Source organism: Chelonoidis abingdonii, chromosome 4, assembly GCF_003597395.2.
Source record: "Chelonoidis abingdonii isolate Lonesome George chromosome 4, CheloAbing_2.0, whole genome shotgun sequence".
NCBI lineage: Eukaryota > Metazoa > Chordata > Testudines > Testudinidae > Chelonoidis > Chelonoidis abingdonii.
Window position 1 is genome coordinate 30,100,388 of NC_133772.1, and position 18,143 is coordinate 30,118,530.

General features: G+C 43.8%; 1 protein-coding gene across 1 annotated transcript in view; it reads left to right on the forward strand.

Annotated features, from left to right (window-relative positions):
• Window positions 1–236: 236 nt before the first annotated feature.
• LOC116817008 (membrane-spanning 4-domains subfamily A member 15-like) overlaps window positions 237–18,143 on the forward strand; it is a 36,719-nt gene continuing 18,812 nt past the window's right edge. Inside the window, exons 1-4 of the mRNA XM_075066001.1 lie at window positions 237–295; window positions 6,026–6,320; window positions 6,784–6,898; window positions 14,226–14,508. Coding sequence (XP_074922102.1) covers window positions 14,239–14,508 — 270 coding nt within the window. The 5' untranslated portion in view covers window positions 237–295; window positions 6,026–6,320; window positions 6,784–6,898; window positions 14,226–14,238. The remainder of the gene's footprint in view (window positions 296–6,025; window positions 6,321–6,783; window positions 6,899–14,225; window positions 14,509–18,143) is intronic.

An 18,143-nucleotide genomic window follows, 5' to 3' on the forward strand; every position in this document is an offset into this window, starting at 1 on the left:
GTTTTTTTCAGTGGAAATTCAAATTCCAAAAAAAAAAATAAAAAAATTAATCAAATAATTTTATCTGAAAAGTGAAATATTAAATTTGGAAATACTGCCATGGTGCCTCATGCTCCCCTTTTCCTGTATAGGTCAGTTTCTGCCCAGACTACATCTCCCATAATACACCATTGTCTCATCTCATGGATGGAGAGTATTGTGGGAGTCATTGTCCACAGTGCATCATGGGAAATGTAGTCTGACCAGGCAGCCCGGCTCCTAGAGGGAAATGGAGATGAAGAACAACGCCCAAGAGGTACCAGTCTAAATCAAACTATTTGGTTTTAAGGCATTAGGCTTTCTGGGTGAGAAATCCAATTTGTTTTCATGGAAATCAAACACTTTTTGCAAAACAAACAAACCAGTTTTCCATCAAAAAAGGTGTAAGTAAGTTTTCAACCACCCCGCTGAGGGGCACAGCTTTGGCATAGATTAAGTACTCGTGAAGTGATAGGAGGTCAGAGCTCTTCTGAATGTAAGGAGGCCAACAGTGGGGAGGCCCACAGGTTGCTTTTGGGACATTAGGACACTTGCTAGCTAGGACTGACTCATCACTCAGTTCAATGAATCCCATCTCTTTTGCAGTGTCTTTGGCACAAGGAGGGCATTAGTAAGCGCAGCCAATGGAGGGTTGATGGTCGTTCGCACTAATGCTCCCTACATCATCAGGCTGGCCCAGCCAAAGGAGATGAGGTGTTCCGGGAATCAGCAGGTTGGGGCCATGAATCCTGAGAACTAACCTTTAGGGGCTACACACCACAGGAATCAATCTCAAAACAGCATACTGCATTTGAATCAGAGGGTGGTGCAGGCATTCCTTGGAGAAATGCGCAGAGCACTGGGGGTGAGTGTGATTTCTACCCGCACTTTGTTCCATGGGGACTAATCAATTCAATGCGTACAGAACTGTGAAGGATCTCCAAGAGTCTGACTGTAGAGCGACCAAGGATAAGCAAACTCTAGGCTTCATCCTTGTTTGTTTGGATTTTTTTAATTGAACAGATTTTTGAAAATAGAAAAGATCCAAAGGAGTAGAAACTGTTGCCTGTAGAGCAACTACGTTGTTTCAGCCAGTGTGACTTTTATTTTAGACTGGAGGTGTATGTGTAATTTCCATCCTGGGTAGAGTTACATCAAGCTAGTGTGCTAAAAATAGCAGAGTAGCCACGGCTAGCTGCCTGAGTACAATCCTGTCTGAGCTCCTAGGTACATATGCCATAGATACACTGCTATTGTTACTGCACTACCTCAGTCAAAGATAGCTCAGGTATATCAGCCCTAGCTGGAAATTACACCTCCGCAGTGTAGCTGTACCTTAGGAGAAATAGGGAAGAACAAAGGAGGGGGGAAGAGGGGAAGAGGGAGAGAGCACACAGTGTGTGGCTCCTCCTTTGTAACATGCTGCATTAACTCTCTCTCAGATTGACGTAAGGCAGATGACATATATTTAATGGTGCAGTTCATAGAAAACAAAGTCATACCACAGGAAGCAGGCAGGTTAACCCATCTCTACTGTTTGCAGAATAAGGAGCTATTGATCTAGTGAGATCCTCACGTGGTTTCCAAAGTCGTCTTTTGAAACAGAAAGGCTTCAAGTTCACATCACAGCTCATACACTGGGTTTAATACTTTGCCATGGGATAACCACTGCCCCTCATCATGTAAGAGTAAGTGATGTTGTTCGGACCCCATTTCTTCACTCATTGTAGCAAAGATGTGAGAATTGAGTCCATTTGCTTTCACAAAATTCACAATTTTAACAACTATACCAAGGACAATATTAAGTACTGGAGACAATTTCTTGGCTGCCAAGACCTCTCAGTGAACAAAGTAGTGCATTGCTTGAGCAACTTCCATCTACACCTGAATGTCTGCCTGTCACTGCAGCCTGTCACATACTCATTTAGGACCCGGAAAACTTCAGCACCTGTTGTGTTTTGTGGCAGTTCTTCTCAGCGGAGTAGACTTCATAGGCATAGTGCACATAAATAGTAAGAACCGCTGTGCTAGAAATGTCCATTGACTCATCCGACTGAACTGCACACCAGCTTGATACGCTCACCCTTTCTATCAACTGAGCTTCGATATATTCTACAATATCGTGATTCGACTGGTCTTGGCAGCCAAGAAATTGTCCCCAGTGCTTAATATTGTCCTTGGTGTAGTTGTTAAAATTGTGAATTTTGTATCACTGACAGTGGAATGCAACTCACTTTTTTGGCAGCTGTATCACACAAGGCTTCGTGACAGGCATCTATTACTGAAGGCACCATTAGTTCTTTACCAGATGTAAATGGTGATTTGCATTTAGCAATGCATAGGGACAGCAGATATGATGCTTTTAACATAGCAGCAGTTTCTTTTGCCCCTTCACATCATCTCTCTTCTGTTGGAAGAATTCCACTGGCTTTTTTTTTTAAATTTGGATGTTTGGTTTCAAGGTGTCAAATCATTTTTGAAGATTTCATAGCAGCATTGCTCAGAGTTGTGCCATACACAGTACAGAGAGGTTTTGACCATTCTACATCCTCACTTGCAGCAAACCCATACTTAATGTAAGATTAATAGTATTTTTGATGGAAGGCCAAATGTTTCTTTTTCTTTTCTAACCCTTCTTCCTTGTCACATTCAGAGTCATTTGCATCTCCAGTCTGTTTTTCTGAACTTTTGTTAGTTCCAAAAAATCGATTCAGAGATATCTGCTTTGACAATGACATTGTCTGGTTTAGCTAAGTAAAAGTTTTACTAGAACCTAAATTTCACTCCCTGCTCTCTGTTAACTACTTCTTTCCAACAAATGCAGGCAAACTTGCTTTGCATATCAGCACCATGGCAACTCAGACTACATGGTGCAATCAATCCTTGCTCTTTCTGCTGCGAATGAGAACAAAGGTGCCAATTATTGACAGCAGGGATGGTGGTTTTATTAATAATACCTAGCTCATTAGAAGATCTCAAAGCACTTTACAGATGAAGTGAGCATCACTAGCCCCAATTTGCAGAGGGGGAAACTGAGTCACGGAAGTGCTGAGACTTGCCAAATCATGGACCAGGACCTTATTGTGCTAAGCACTATACAAAAACAAAAGACAATCCCTGCCTAACATAGCTGAAAATCTGTGTCACAGTGATTCAGTACCTTGGTTAGACCTTTACTGGCCTCTTGGAACTTCCTGTCCTGGACAAAGTCAAGAAATTTGGCAGCTGTTGAACAAAGGGAAAACAAGAGTCTTTCTAGACTCCTAGAGAAATTCAGGGGTCTGAGATTTTGGGGTGTGTGTGTGTGTGTGAAGGTTGATGGGTTGGTTTTTGTTTTAGCCAAAACCTGTTTGTCCTCCTGCCAGCCCTTTTGTGGGTCTCTTGGAGGTGTGAAGCTGCTTGGGAATGAGCCTGCCTTGTGCTGTTAGCTCCTTTACTGGGATCGTTCTGTTGCTAATGGATCTGATCCCAAACAGCACACATTATGACAATGCCTCTAGTAGGGAGCTTTTGTTGATAAGTGACTGGACTCTGCCTGGAAATGTGACTTCTCAAATCGCTTCATGTGTTTAGAAAGCTAAGAGCCTGGAGTTGTCCCAATCCCAGCTCTGGTAGCCAGAAATTTTCTAGGAGTTTGGTTCCAGATTTGCCAGAATTCAGTAAAGACAACGGCCATTGGACTGATTTTTTTTTTTTTAACGGTCCTGATCTGGATCACATTGAGGCTAACAGCAAAACGCCTCAGGGGAAGCAGGATCAGACTGAAGGTCAGGCTTTTGTTTAAAATAATAATAATAATAATAATAATAATAATGTGGCTAATAAATCAAGGCCAGACTCTTTTCCTCTTACTCAGGAAGTCACTTGCAGTACATAACAATTTATTCTTATGTTCTAATAGGTGGCGCTCTTTCTATTAACTGTCTATATAGACCTGTGTATAGCGTACATCTACATCTCTTCTATAGAGCACTCCTGGAGCAAGCAGTACCTGGCTTGTGAAGTAGTCTTGTTGGTCGACAGATGGAAGTCCCCTTAGGCAGAGTAAGAGCCTACTCAGGCAGAGTAAGAGCAGCTGAATTAGGCTCTAAATATTTATAGGTGAGGAGGAGATGCTCTGGGGAGTGCTTGGGAGGAGGAAAGAGCCGGACCTGGATGTCTGTGTCCCCAGGAATGGAGGGAAAGGAGAGCTGCAGTCCTGGGGAAGGCGTTATCTCTACTAGTCAGTAGGAAATGACACGTGACTTTGAGCCTTCCAGGGGATTTTGGCCATGCTGCTCTTGACATCATTGTGGAATTCCCCATCCGCTGTGTACTTCGGGCTAAAAGTGACCTGTTGTGACCCTGATACAATGAGTGTTTCATTCCTTAGTGGACCTGAAGTCAGATCATAGTTTGGAATGATGTTTGTTCCTGCTAGACTTGATAACTGATGGCAGAGGGGTATGACTGGGAATGAGTGAAACTAGAGATTGAGATTATAACTGAATTATTTCACTGAAGGGTTTTTTAATATGAAACACTGTTTTTATTGAAAGTGAAACTTTTAAAAGTGTGACTATTTTGATGAAATTTTTTTGCAGGAGGGGGAAATAAAAATAAACAAAATATCCTGATAATTTCAAAATGTCCCTTTTCAACATTTTTGGAATTAAAAGTTTTGAGTTTTTTTTCATTCCACAATGAGTTCTCAGAAATAAATTCATTGATATTTTAATAGTTGTAAATATAAAAAATATAAAAAGGTCCAAATTAAAATGTTTTGATTGACCCAAAACAATTTCCCCCCCAAAATTTAGTTTTGCTAGACCTTTAAAATGTTTTTATTTTTGTTTTGGAATGGGGGGAGGGGGGGAATGTCAGAATTGTGGAATTTCCTGCAAAATGGAAAATCTGCTTCCCATCCTGCTCTAGCTGAATGATGAAAAATGTGGTGGTATTGTAACCCCGACAGACCTAGTTGTCAGCAGGTAGGATCGAATCTGGGACTTGTAGAGCTTAGTGCATGAGCCTCTACTGCATGAGCTAAACTGTTAGCTAAAGCTATAAAGCAAACCCATTAATCTCCTTCTCTAAGTAGTCTCAGTGCTACTAGATGGGACAGAACACCACACCCAGGAGGTGTGTGGGTTACAGCATCACATTCCTTTCCAGTCCGCTGGCAGCTTAGCACAATTCTGTGGATCATTTTATTAAAAGATAAAATCATTTCTGTTTTCATTGCCATCACATTGACCCCTAGCTTAAGTGTGCTAAAGATCAGTTGCAAACATACAGCTTGGCCAACCTGTCCTTCTCTAGGAAGGCCAGCTCAGTCATCTGAGGCTAAATACTCAATTCTTCACACTGCTCACCAAAAGGGTCTGGGACTTGGATTCTGATGCTCTGCAAAGGTTGCTATAAGTGTAAATGCCTTTGCATTCTCCCAACAAGAACTTCAAGATTCTCTGTTCAAAGGGTATGTCTACACTGCAAAAAAAAGACCCACAACGGTGAGTCTCAGAACCCAAGTCAACTGACTCAGGCTTGTGGGGTTCACGCTATGGCATGAAAAATAGCAATATAGACATTTCCGCTCAAACTGGAGCCTGGACTCTGAAACCCAGCAAGGAAGGAGGGTCTCAGTTTCTGGGCTCCAGCCTGAGCGAGAACATCTATATTATTTTTAGCACCATAATATAAGCCTGAGTTAGTTGACCTGGGCCCGTTGAGGCTTGCTGCTGTGGGACTTTTTTTGCTATGTAGACATACCCAAAGTATTGAGCGTAACAACAAGTGACCAGCAGCATGTTCCATGGTATCTGCCCATTCACCTCTCTAGGGAAAAGAATATGGCTAGTACGTAGGGGATTCATATAGGCATTGGTGGTGAAGGACCAGATTCACCCCTGAAATGAGTTTAGCCCAGGGACTTCCATGATAATGGTAATGAAAGGGCTGAGGATAGTGGTTAGAGGAATGATGAGGATCATTTTACCAGTGAGGGCTGACTTCTTGTGTTTTGCAGGTCATGTTTTCTGCACCATATGCCTTCAGCACAGATCTTGGACCTCCCTCTGCTCCAGTGTACCCTCTGCTGGCTTATGGTAGCATTGCTCCAGGGTGTGGCAGTGTTGCACCAGCTTATGGCAGCTTTGCTTACGCTCCCAAGACACAAACTGAGCAGAGGGCCTGCAAAGGAACCCACAGAAGAAATCACTCATGCAGCAGCAGCTGCTCCGAGGAGTAAAACCCGACACCCTCCCCTCTGATAGATGTCTTCCTTTTCTTGAGTACAGTCTCAACACTCAGCGCCCTCACTGGTCAGTCTCTCTGCTCTTTGCGCTGTGGGTGTGTCTGTCACATTGGTATGGGTTCTCAGCCATTACCTGGTTTCACACTGTGCAGAATGCAATAAGATCCATGATGACCATCCTTTGGCAAATGCCTCCAGCAGGCCTTACACCCAAACATTTTCCCACTAGCTTCTTCAATGTAAGAATGAACAGGAGCCCGAAGTTGGGTCTTTTCATGTGTTTGTTCACTGTGGTGCATATGTGTGTGCGTGCATGTGCATGTATGTGTGAGTGTGGGGGTGCATGGCTCTGTATGTGTGTATACACACATGGGGGGTGTACATGGGTGTGAGTATGGGGATTGCATACCTGTGTATATGAGGATCAGTGTGTGTGTAAATTTGTATCTGTCTTCAGATTTCAGCACTGCATACACACACAAAGTTTTTTTTTTCTGCTTAGGGTTAACCTGTCCTTCTCTTATTCTTAGAGTTGACTTCTTTTTCCACCTTCTTCAATATACACTGCACATGTCCTGGGAAAAATGCACATTCCTTTTGTGATGGGGCAAGGCCAGATGGCTACAGTAAAGTACTGAGGAACAGGTATGTTAGCCCCAGGCTAAACAAATCCCTAGTACCATGGTAACCAAATGGCAGTTGCTCCAGGTTAATCAAGGCACCTGGGGCCAATTAAGATCTTTCTAGAACGCCAGTGGAGATAGCTACATTGATAGAACACGCAGCCAATCAGGAGGCTAATCAAGGCAACCTGGGTTGACAAAGGAGCTCACTCCAGTCAGCGAGGAGGACCGCCAAGAGGAGAGGAGCGCATGTGAAGATGACTGGAGAAGGCCGCAAAGGAGCTGAGCAAACTGAGAGGGGTGCTACGGGAGGATTGAGGAATTTTATCAGACAAGCATTATCAGACAACAGGAGAAGGTCCGGTGGTGAGGAGAAAGGTGTTTGGAGGAGGGATAGGGAAGTAGCCCAGGGAGTTGTAGCTGTCATGCAGCTGTTACAGGAGGCACTATAGACAGCTGCAATTCACAGGGCCCCCTGGGCTGGAACCCAGAGTAGAGGGCGGGCCCGGGTTCCCCCCAAACCTCGCAACTCCTGATCAGACACAGGAGGAGTTGACCCAGACTGTGGGTTCAACCAGAGGGGAAGATCACTGAGGTGAGCAAATCCGCCAATAAATGCAGGACCCACCAAGGTAAAGGAGGAACTTTGTCACACTTTCATAGTTTAACTTTTGTAACATTATATTAACCATATCAATTTTTACATAAGATGTAACTATTTTGTGCTCACAGAGTTTTCGTGTACCCTTATCAAAGTCACAGTCTGATTACTCAGAGCCACCTTGAGGCTATGTTTACACTACGAAATTACTCCGATTTTACAGAAGTTAATTTTGGGGAACTGATTGTATAAAGTCGAGTGCATGCGTCCACACTAAGCACATTAATTCGCCAGTGGGCATCCATAGTATCGAGGCAAGCATCCACATTCCAAACCAAACTAACCCCCCATCCTTTTCTCTGGGATGATCGCTTTAATGCTCCCTCCACCGCACTGTGTGGCTGGTATCAGGGAAGATCCCTGCTAGCCAAACCCGAACAGCTCAGTGCCAATGCCCCCTCTCCCCCCACCGTTTGGCTAACTGCAGGGAAGATTTCTTTTCAGCCCCAGGTGAACAGCCACCTATGAATGTCCCCTTAATTAAATTCCCGTATTTCAACCAAGTTACTGTGAATGATATTGCTCTCCTGAGGATAACACAGAGAGATAAAGAATGGATGTTGCCTGAAGGCAAGCAAACACCGGGATCTTACGCTGCCAGACTTTGTCATGCAATGATACCAGATTACTTGCTACTAGCATGGCGTGGTCAAGTGTCCTACCGTGGAGGACAGAATAAGGCTGCATTGCCCAGAAACCTTCTGCAAAGGCTTTTAGAGTACCTCCAGGAGAGCTTCATGAAGATGTCCCTGGAGGATTTCCACTCCATCCTCAAACTCATTAACAGACTTTTCCAGTAGCTGTACTGGCCACAAATGCAACCTAAGTCCTCAGGGCAAATTAATAATTAAAAAACTCTTGCTTTTAAACCATGTTTTATATTTACAAAGGTACATTCACCAGAGTTCCCTTCTATGGTTTCATGGTCCGGGATACCGCCTTGGGAGGGTTGGGATGCTATTTCAGTCAGGCTGAGAAAAAAAGTCCTGGCTGTCAGGGAGAACGGTGAGCTGTGTGCTCTCCTCAACCACCTCCTCCTCCTCCTCATCTTCCCCATCTGCAAAATCCTCAGGCATGGTAACTGAGAACACCCCATCATCGGAGTCCATGGACAGGGGTGGGGTAGTGGTGGTGCCCCCCCCGAGAATTGCATACAGCTCAGTGTAGAAGTGGCATGTCTGCAGCTTTGTCCTGCAGCATCCATTCGATTCTTTGGTTTTCTGGTAGGCTTGTGTCAGCTCCTTAAGTTTCACGTGGCACTGTGTTGAGTCCCTGTTGTGGCCTCTGTCCATTATGGCCTTGGAGATTTTTTCAAATGTTTTGGCATTCCGTCTTTTGGAACGTAGTTCGGATAGCGTGGATAGCACAGATTTGTCTCCCCATACAGTGATCAGATCCAGTACCTCCCGTACGGTCCATGCTGGAGCTCTTTCAGTTCTGGGACTGCATGGTCACCTGTGCTGCTGAGCTCTGCATGGTCACCTGTGCTGATCAGCGCTCCATGCTGGGCAAACAGAAAATGAAATTCAAAAGTTCGCGGGGCTTTTCCTGTCTACATGGCCAGTGTATCCGAGTTCAGATTGCTGTCCGGAGCGGTCACAATGGTGCTCTGTGGGATAGCTCCTGGAGGCCAATACCTTCGAATTGTGTCCACACTAACCCTAATTCGAACTGGCAATGTCGATTTCAGCACTACTCCCCTCGTCAGGGAGGAGTACAGAAATCAATTTTAAGAGCCCTTTATGTTGACAAAAATGGCTTCGTTGTGTGGACAGGTGTAGGGTTAATTTGATTTAATGCTGCTAAATTCGACATAAACTCGTAGTGTAGACCAGACCTAAGACTCAGTGTTTCTGACATTACTTCTTTGTGCACCTCACCCCTGCTGTTGCTCCAGAATGGCATTATCTTTTTAAAAATTTCTTATTCTTTTACTACTGCTCTTATTTTCTATTTTGTTACCAAAAAACAAATCCAGAATTTCTTCCCATTCTCCTGGGTTTGACTGCTCTGCTGCAGCCATGACTTAAGATATTGAACTTTAGAAAGCTTTGAGGTATCTTAAGGGTTAAATGCTAAATACCAAAGCCAAACAACAGTAGTTTTCTGTGTCTGACAAAGAGTGTCTCAGTTTTGCAACTTTAAATGAAAGATTTAAATGGATTTTAGTGGTATTATTTAAAAACAAAACAAAACAAAACAAAAACCAATTAATCTTAAACCTACAGAACAGAGTTTTACAAACCAGGAGTGTTGATTTAGGTACTTAAAACCTCACATATTTACACAATATATTTACACACACACATTCTTTTACTTAACAGCCCTTACACTGCTTTAATTTTTACATAGCTGTACATAGATTACATTTGTATACATTTGAGGGAAGTTAAGTTCCAATAGAAATCCCTTATGTTCGTTTAGCAAAGCTGACTAAATTGTTCATAGTCAAATGATTTAAATCAAATTGTCCCTTTGTGGCTTATTTACAGACATTTCTTTGGAAAAGAGCCCATTTTCCCTTCAGAATGGCTGCAAAGAAACCAATAATTTCCCATCTCACAAGCACAGAGTCTGAGGGAGATGTGATGGTATTAAGCCAATGCTTCAAAATATTTCCTCTTCTCTACTAACATTAGCTCTATTTTGGCTGCGGTTCACCTCACCTAATGGCATTTCATCCACTGCTTCATCACTTTAGTACTAGGCAGCTGGGTGAGGGGAGTGTGTTTATTTGATCTCAAGGAGATCCAGAGATGGGTATTGTCTGTGTACTGCTGGCATTTAAGATCACAGAGCCTCACAATTTCTCTTAGTGGTAAATGCTGAATAAGAAGTTCCTAAATATTTAAGATGCTTAGATGCAGCAAAGTAGATGCTGCAGAAAGAGAGAGAGCACGTACCTTGGAGATGAAAAGCACTAGATAAGTACTGAATGCTCTTATTAGAGCTGTTTGGAAAAAGGCCTTTTATCCATGGCAAATGTCAATTAAAATGGTTGTTTTCATCAAAATTTTCAGTGGAAAATTCCTACTTTTCTTCAAGAAACTGAAAATTATTCAGTTTTCAGACAATTTTTTTCTGGGTGTTCAGCTTTCCAGGCAACATTTTTGTTTATAACAAAACCCAGTTTTTCACCAATCAAAAATTTTGATCTGAACATGGCCAACCGGTTGTGGCAGTTTCCTCTAGGCAAACAGGAAAAGAAAGGGTCTCGTTTTACTCAGTAGAGACCCTGGTGGCCAAAGGGGAGTGTTGATGGGCTCCTATGTGGAGCCCCATATGCTCTGACCCAGAAGGGATGGTGATTAGGATGGGGAAAAGGCGTATGAGGGACCTTGATGAGGATGGGGGAAGGGAACAGGACTTTGGAGTCCTGCAGTAAAACAGGGCAGAGAAGGAGGGAGGAGCTGAGTGTGACCATCAGGGCAGGATTCAAAGTCTGATGCTAATAAAATCCCCTGGAGAATTTCCTGGTGAGGCTTGGAGTCACCCACAGCTGGACGGAGGAGAGGAGCTGCAGTGACAGAGTAAGTGCATTGGCAAACACTCTCTTGGGTGATCATTAAAATTGGGGGTTGGTGGCCAAACTGGGCAAGACAGCCATGGAGATGCTGAGATCCTTTCAGGACTCTTGTAGGAAAATGAGGTCAGAATTTAGAATGCACTAGATCCGATTATCTGACAAGTGGGGAAGAGAGGAGGAGGGAGAAATTTGTGGCTCAAAGCAGCATGCTCCTATCTGAGCAAGTGTCACTTCCCAGACCTCTAGAAAATGTTCATACGGAAAGATGGAGCAGCGACATAATTTGCTTGCATTAATTCAAATATTTTCATGTGTCAGCTGCTCTCCACTATTTGTAGGGTTGCCAACTTTCTATTTGCAGAAAACCAAACGTCCTTGCCCTGCCCCTGCTCCACCCCTTCTCTGAGGCCATGCCCCCCACTCACTCCGTCCCCTCTCCCTCCGTCACTCGCTCTCCCCCACCCTTTCTCACTTGCTCATTTTCTCCAGGCTGGGGTGGGGGGTTGGGGTCTGAAAGGGGGGGAGGGCTCCAGCTGCAGGTGTGGGCTCTGGGGTGGGGCCAGGGATGAGGGGTTTGGGGTGTAGGAGAGGGCTCGGGGGTGGGGCACGGGGTTAAGGTGTGAGAAGGTGTATGGGCTCTGGAGTGGGGCCAGAAATGAGGGCTGCAGGGTGCAGGAGGTTCCTGGGCTCAGGCAGGTGGTTGGAGTGTGTGTGAGGGGTGAGGGCTCCAGCTGCGGCTGTGGGCTCTGGGGTGGGGCCAGGGTTTGGGGTGCAGGAGGGGGGCTCAGGGCTGGGGCAGAGGGTTGGGGCATGGAAGGGGATTCGTTGGCTCAGGCAGGCTCCCTATCTGGTTCCGCTATCTGGGAAGCTACCCACATCTCATTCCAGCTCCTAGGCAGAGGCATGACCACATGACTCTGCACATTGACCGCACCTGCAGGTGCCACCCCCTCAGCTTCCATTGGAGGTGGTTCCTGGGTGGCAGCAGCACACAGAGCCCTCGTGGCCATCCCTTTGCCTAGGAGCCAGAGGGAGATCCTGACAGCTTCCCGGATAGCGGAACCAGGTAGGGACCCTGCCTGAGCCAACAAACTGAACTTTTAACGGCCTGGTCAGCAAAGCTGACCGGAGCTACCAGGGTCCCTTTTTGCCTGGGCATTCTGGTCAAAAACCAGACAGCTAGCAACCCTAATGACGTGGCTCTAGCCAGTGAATAAAAGAGATGGGGTTCAGAGGTCAGAATGGTGTTGATATCGTCTGTGACCTCTCCTGTCTAATAACAGCTGAATCTGGGGTGAGCATTTGGTGCTGCCAAACGTCGATGCCTCCAGTTCTTTTGAAAACATAGACACAAGTGGTGTCACCCTGCCACTTTCCCACTCCCACAACATCCCCAAGCAAATGAATGAAGTATTCTGGTCCGGATGGTGAAAGGGAAACAGAAATGGGACAAAAGGGGTTGCACAGGTTAGAGAGAATAGAATCTTTGGGAAGGAAGAGACAGTCCTGACTATTCCCATGGCCCTTTAGCCTTTTTTTCCTCCTTACTACCCACATAGGTTAGATCTGATGAAGTGGGTATTCACCCACGAAAGCTCATGCTCCAATACGTCTGTTAGTCTATAAGGTGCCACAGGATTCTCTGCTGCTTTTACAGATCCAGACTAACACGGCTACCCCTCTGATAGGTTAGATCGGCATTTAAATTGAGAGCTTTCAAGGCCGGAAGGGATCATTATGGTCATCTAGACTGATCTCCTCAGTAACTGAGGCCATAGAACTTCTCCCCACAGATTTTTGCATCAAGCCCCTTAATTCCTGCTTGCACTAGCCTGAATTTATGCTTCCCACACTGGATCTTGTTTCCCCTGTGTCTGCCAAATGAAAGAGCCCTCTACCCTTAGAGATAATCTTCCCACTTACAGACCGTGATCACAACCTGCTTTCCGGTGCTTGTTAACATTTAAAAAATATCTAGAGCCTCTTAACATGTCAAACCTAGCAGCAGCCAGGAGCCTTGTGAAGACTGGCGCCTATGGGGTTAGTGCTGTACATTGTCATGTGGAAGAACTCATAAATGTTTCGCAAAATGGGACATAGGCATATGTGCCTCTGAAGCCATCTTTCTGTTAGAGTGTTAGGCGATTGTTATTAACTAGCCTTTGTGTTGTTAACTAGAGCAGGGGACAAATTTAATTTTTTCTGCAGAAAAATTCAATTTTCACTGGAAATCTGAATACTAAAATATTTTGATTTGGAAATGCTGAAATGTGGGAATTCCTGTGTGTCATTGCCCCCCTTTTCCTCTGTAGGCCTGGAATCCTGGTCAGACAACCTTTCCTGTGGCACATCATGGTCATGCCTCTTCAAAATGGAGGCAGTGCATTATTGGAGTCCCTGGCCATGGCACATGATGAGAAATGTAGTCCAGCTAAGGATCTCAGCCTGCAGTCAGGAACAGGGATATGTGGCAACTGAGCTACATATCGTATGAGGCGCCACGGCAGCATAGCTGAATTGAAACATTTTTGCTTGAGAGCTCTCAGTTTTGTGATGAAAAGTTCTGTGAAAAGGAGACCCTTTCCACACACACAAATATTCACTTAATGGAAAACCAATTTTCCATCAGAAAACAGTTTTGGTGGAACATTTTTGGCCAGCTCTTCCGTAAATGCTTTGGGGTCTGATCCCATGCCTTTGAAGTTAATGGGAATGTTTCCTTCACTTAGATGGGAGCAACAGCAAAGTCTTTGTGCCAAAGAACCCGAGTTAATTTTACCTTCTGTCAGTCCTAAAACAATCAATTGCACAATTCTGGAAAATTCCATTCTAAAAATGAGAGATCCAGAAAGTTAAGAGCATCTGGAAAAGGAGGTGTGGAATGGAGACACTAGAGCTCCTTGGTTGAGATTTTAAAAGCCAACAAGAAAGTTGAATTTAATGGGAGTTGTATGGCTGAATCCTTGAGTCAGCTTTTGAAATCTCAACCCTTATCTTTAGGGTGTTGCTAGTGCTCCAATTATAGCTCCATGTGAAGGACAAAATCATGGCAGGAACTCAAAAGGGGTTCAGCATTAGTTAACTAAGATTCTTACTCAGCTAATTTGGGGAGTCAGTGTTATTACATATGGCTTAATCTGGGCCAATCATTCTTTTATGCAGCATCTTCATCATCATGGCAGCACCAGGAAGCATGGCCAATGGAGTGCTTGTGTTCATGCCCCCAAACAGTGCTGGCATCATCCACCAAGGCCAGGGAATCTCTGGTGCCGTTTCCCAGACTCCTGAGATGGTGCAATGTGGGCCTCAACAATTCAGAGTTATGAACCCTGGGAACCAACCTCTTGGGTCAATGTACCCCGGGAGTCCCGCTGAGCAGGTTGCACAGCTGAAGAAGGTAGGGATGATGGAGATATTCCTCAAAGCACAGCCCAAGACCCTGGGGGTAAGTGTGATCTTTTCTCTCAATCCATGAGAATGAGTCATTTCGATGCAGAAGGACCTGCAAAGGTAGCTGAATGACTGAGCATGAGCAAATTCCAGACTCCACCTTTTTCTTTTTTACTTTTACCAACAGCTTTATGGAAAGGATGCCAAGAAGCCAGTGCCATCAGGGACCCTAGATAGGTCTGACCTCTTCTTGAGACTTCATTGCTTTGGTGTCGGGGGGAATAGACCCAGAGTTCCAGGATTAGTGAATCATCCTAGTTGCCCAAACAGAGAGAAATAAGGATTGATCAAGCAAAGAAGAAAAAGTGGGGGAAAGGATTATAAACCAGCTGTTTCTGTAACTAATGGAATGAAACAGCCCCATATTGGGGAGGAGGGGATGGCTATTTAACTATTATAAATCAGTATAGCTCCATTGTGCTAATTCACACTGACCGAGGATCTAATCTGAGAAGGATCACTTCAGACCAAGGGTCCCTCTTCTAGTTATTGCAGTGCAGAGCTGATTCCATTCAGCCTTGAACTACTAGTGAAATAAACCAATCTACAACTTCTATTCATCAGTCTACGTGGATAAGCCCATGACTGGTTGTTTATTTACAATTATATAAATAAATAAATGAGTTAATAGATTATTGGTTTTAAGGCCAGTAGGGACCACTGGGATCATTTAGTCTGATCTAGGCCAGAGAACCATAGGCCATAGAACATCTCTGGATTAATTCCTGTTTGAATTCAAGCATATCTTTTAGAAAAGCATCCAGTCTTGATTTAAAAATTGCTAGTGATGCAGAATACACCACAACTCTTGGTAAATTGTTCCAATGGCTAGTTATCTTCAGTGTTAAACATTTTCACCTTATTTCCAGTCCAAATTTGTCTAGCTTCAACTTCCAGCAATTGGATTTGCTAGATCTTTGTCTGCTAGATTGAAAAGCCTGTTACTAAATTTTATTTCCCCACAGAGGTGCTTATAAATTGTGATCAAATGAACCCTTAACCTTTGTTAGTTAAGACCACCAGAGTCCTGAGAAGGGGCCTATTTGAATTATCTTGTTGCAACATTTGGGCTCCTCTGGCTCAAAAGACATGGTCCAAAATCTATGCTGGTGTATATAATCCCAGCCCCATTCCTTTCAGTGGAGTTTAGTCTCCCAGCAGGGAATTTGTTCAGAGGAGTAGATGTAGTGATCCATGGGTTCTTGTTGTCTGTAGGGTTCCAGTTGTCTGTAGGGTTCCAGTGTTGAAGCTGATCATGGTGTCCAGGAAGCTAATGCTGGTGTGGGAGAGAGTTTAACAGACAGATGAAGGGTGTTGAAGTTGTGGAGGAAATCTATGAAGGAGTTTAGGTCGTTTGTCCAGAGGATGAAAATATCATCAATGTAGCTCAGGTATATCATTGGTTTCATGGTGCATTTGTCCAGAAATTCTTCTTCAAGATGGCCCATGAAAAGTTTAGCATACTGGGGAGTCATCCTAATACCCATGGATGTTGTTAAGGTTTGGACAAAGTGTTGGTTGTTGAATGTAAAAATAATATGGGTGAGGGTGAAATGGATGAGTTTGGCGATGTGCTTGTAGTAGGTATCTGAGGGTTGTCCATTGTCTTGTAAATATTTGAGTCAGGCAGCTTTGCTGTCACTGTGAGGGATGTTGGTGTATTGGGAGGTGAGATCCATATTGGCAAGGGTGGTTTCTAAAGGAGGTTGTTGATGTTGCGGAGTTTGTGGAGGAAGTCGGTTGTATCTTGGAGGAAGCTGACCCTTTGTGTGGTGAGTGGTTTGAAGATGGTTTCTATGAGTCCCTATACTTCCTCAGTAAGAGTGCTGTGAGTCCCTATACTTCCTCAGTAAGAGTGCTGTGGTTCCATTGTTTGTGTCTCTTGGGAAGCAGGTAGAAGTTCCCTGGGTTGGGTACGTGGGAGATGAGTTTGTAGAGATTCTCTTGGAGCTATTTGGGGAAGGATGAGGTGATATCCTTACATTCCTGGGTAAATTGTGGTGTGGGGTCTTATTTGAGTTCTTCATAGTAGGTAGTGTCAGAGAGTTGTCAGTTGGCTTCATCAACGTAGTCATCATAGTTGAGGATTATGATGGCAACCCCTTTGTTTTTTGGTTGGATCACTCTCTGGTTAGATTTCTGGGACTGTATGGTTGTCCTCCTGGCAGTAGAGAGATTGTGGTGGATGTTAGGGTTGTTGAGGATTTCATAGTCAATTCTTTTTTGAAGCAATCAATGTAATCAAGAAGGGTGTATTTTTGTCTGTTCTGTGGTGTCCAGTCAGATGATTTTTTTTTTTAATTATTATGGATGGGGATGTAGTAATTATGAGTGGTGTTGTCACTGTGAAATAATTCTTTGAGGTGGAGTCAGCAGAAGAATTCTTCTAGTTCTCTACATGTTAGTATGGTATCAGGTTCTGTGGTGGGGAAGAAGTTCAGTCCCTTAGAGAGTATAGATAATTCAGCTGCAGTTAGGGATAGTCTTGATAAAATGATGATGTTCATCTGTTGTGTATTATCAGTGTTGTGGGTACTGGTGCATTGATTTCTCCCAGAGGTGGTATTCTAGGGGTTGTGGAGTAGATGTAGTTGGTTCTACATTTTGTTTTTAGTTTGGATGCCTGTCGTCAGATTTCTTTGACAGTTTTGGATTTTTTGCATGATTTTCAGGTAACTTCCCTAGTTTTTTTGTTTTGTTTTTTCTTCCAGTATGGGAGCATGTGATGAGTTCTTGTTTGAGATGCTCCTTTCTGCAATATATGAGGTGCAATAAATGGTTCCTTAGTTTTTCTGAAGTTCGTCTGAAGAGTTGTTCAGCATGTTTGGAATTCTATGTAGAGGCCAGAAGGTTATGATGGTGAGACATCTGTGGATGATATTTTCTGTCTTGAATTTGCTAAGTAAGTAGATGTCACTCTTAAGTTTTTTTTTCCTTTTTCTTCATGTTGTGGAGTTTCCAGTTCAGACAGCAAATTTGATATCTTCCATTATTATATTCAGTATTGTAGCTGTGTTGGTCTCAGTATATTAAAGAGACAAAGTAGGTAAAGTAATATCTTTTATTTATTGGACCAGCTTCTGTTGGTGAGACAGCAAAGCCTTCGAAGCTTATACAAATTTGATTCTCTGATTCATTCTTTGGTGTGATTCCTGTCACTGTCATTAGGGGAACCACATTTTTTCAGTGGGAAATGTAGTTCCCACAAAATCAAAATTTTCCATTGAGAAAATAAAAAACAAAATATTTTGTTTTGGGTTGGGACTTCCCAAATCAAAGTACTTCAGTTTGTCAAACTGAACTGAAATGTTTCCCCTCAGTTCAGTTTGACATTTAAACTGCATCCACCTGAGCTGCTACAAAGCCTCAAGTTCAAATGGTGGCCTCATTACTCCCTATAGGACTGGCTCCCTGTTCCAAACTACACTGCAGTCTTCTCTTTTTACTGAACCACTATGGGATCTCATGGGAGTCCTATGATTGCACAAATGTAAATGTAGTCCAGCTAGGAAGTCTAGCCCATAGAAGAGAATGGGGGCACGAGGCACCCCAACTACAATTCCCCTAAGGCAACGCACTCACTCAGGCAGACTCAGTCCAGCGTTAACCAAGCCTAAATGAAATATTTTA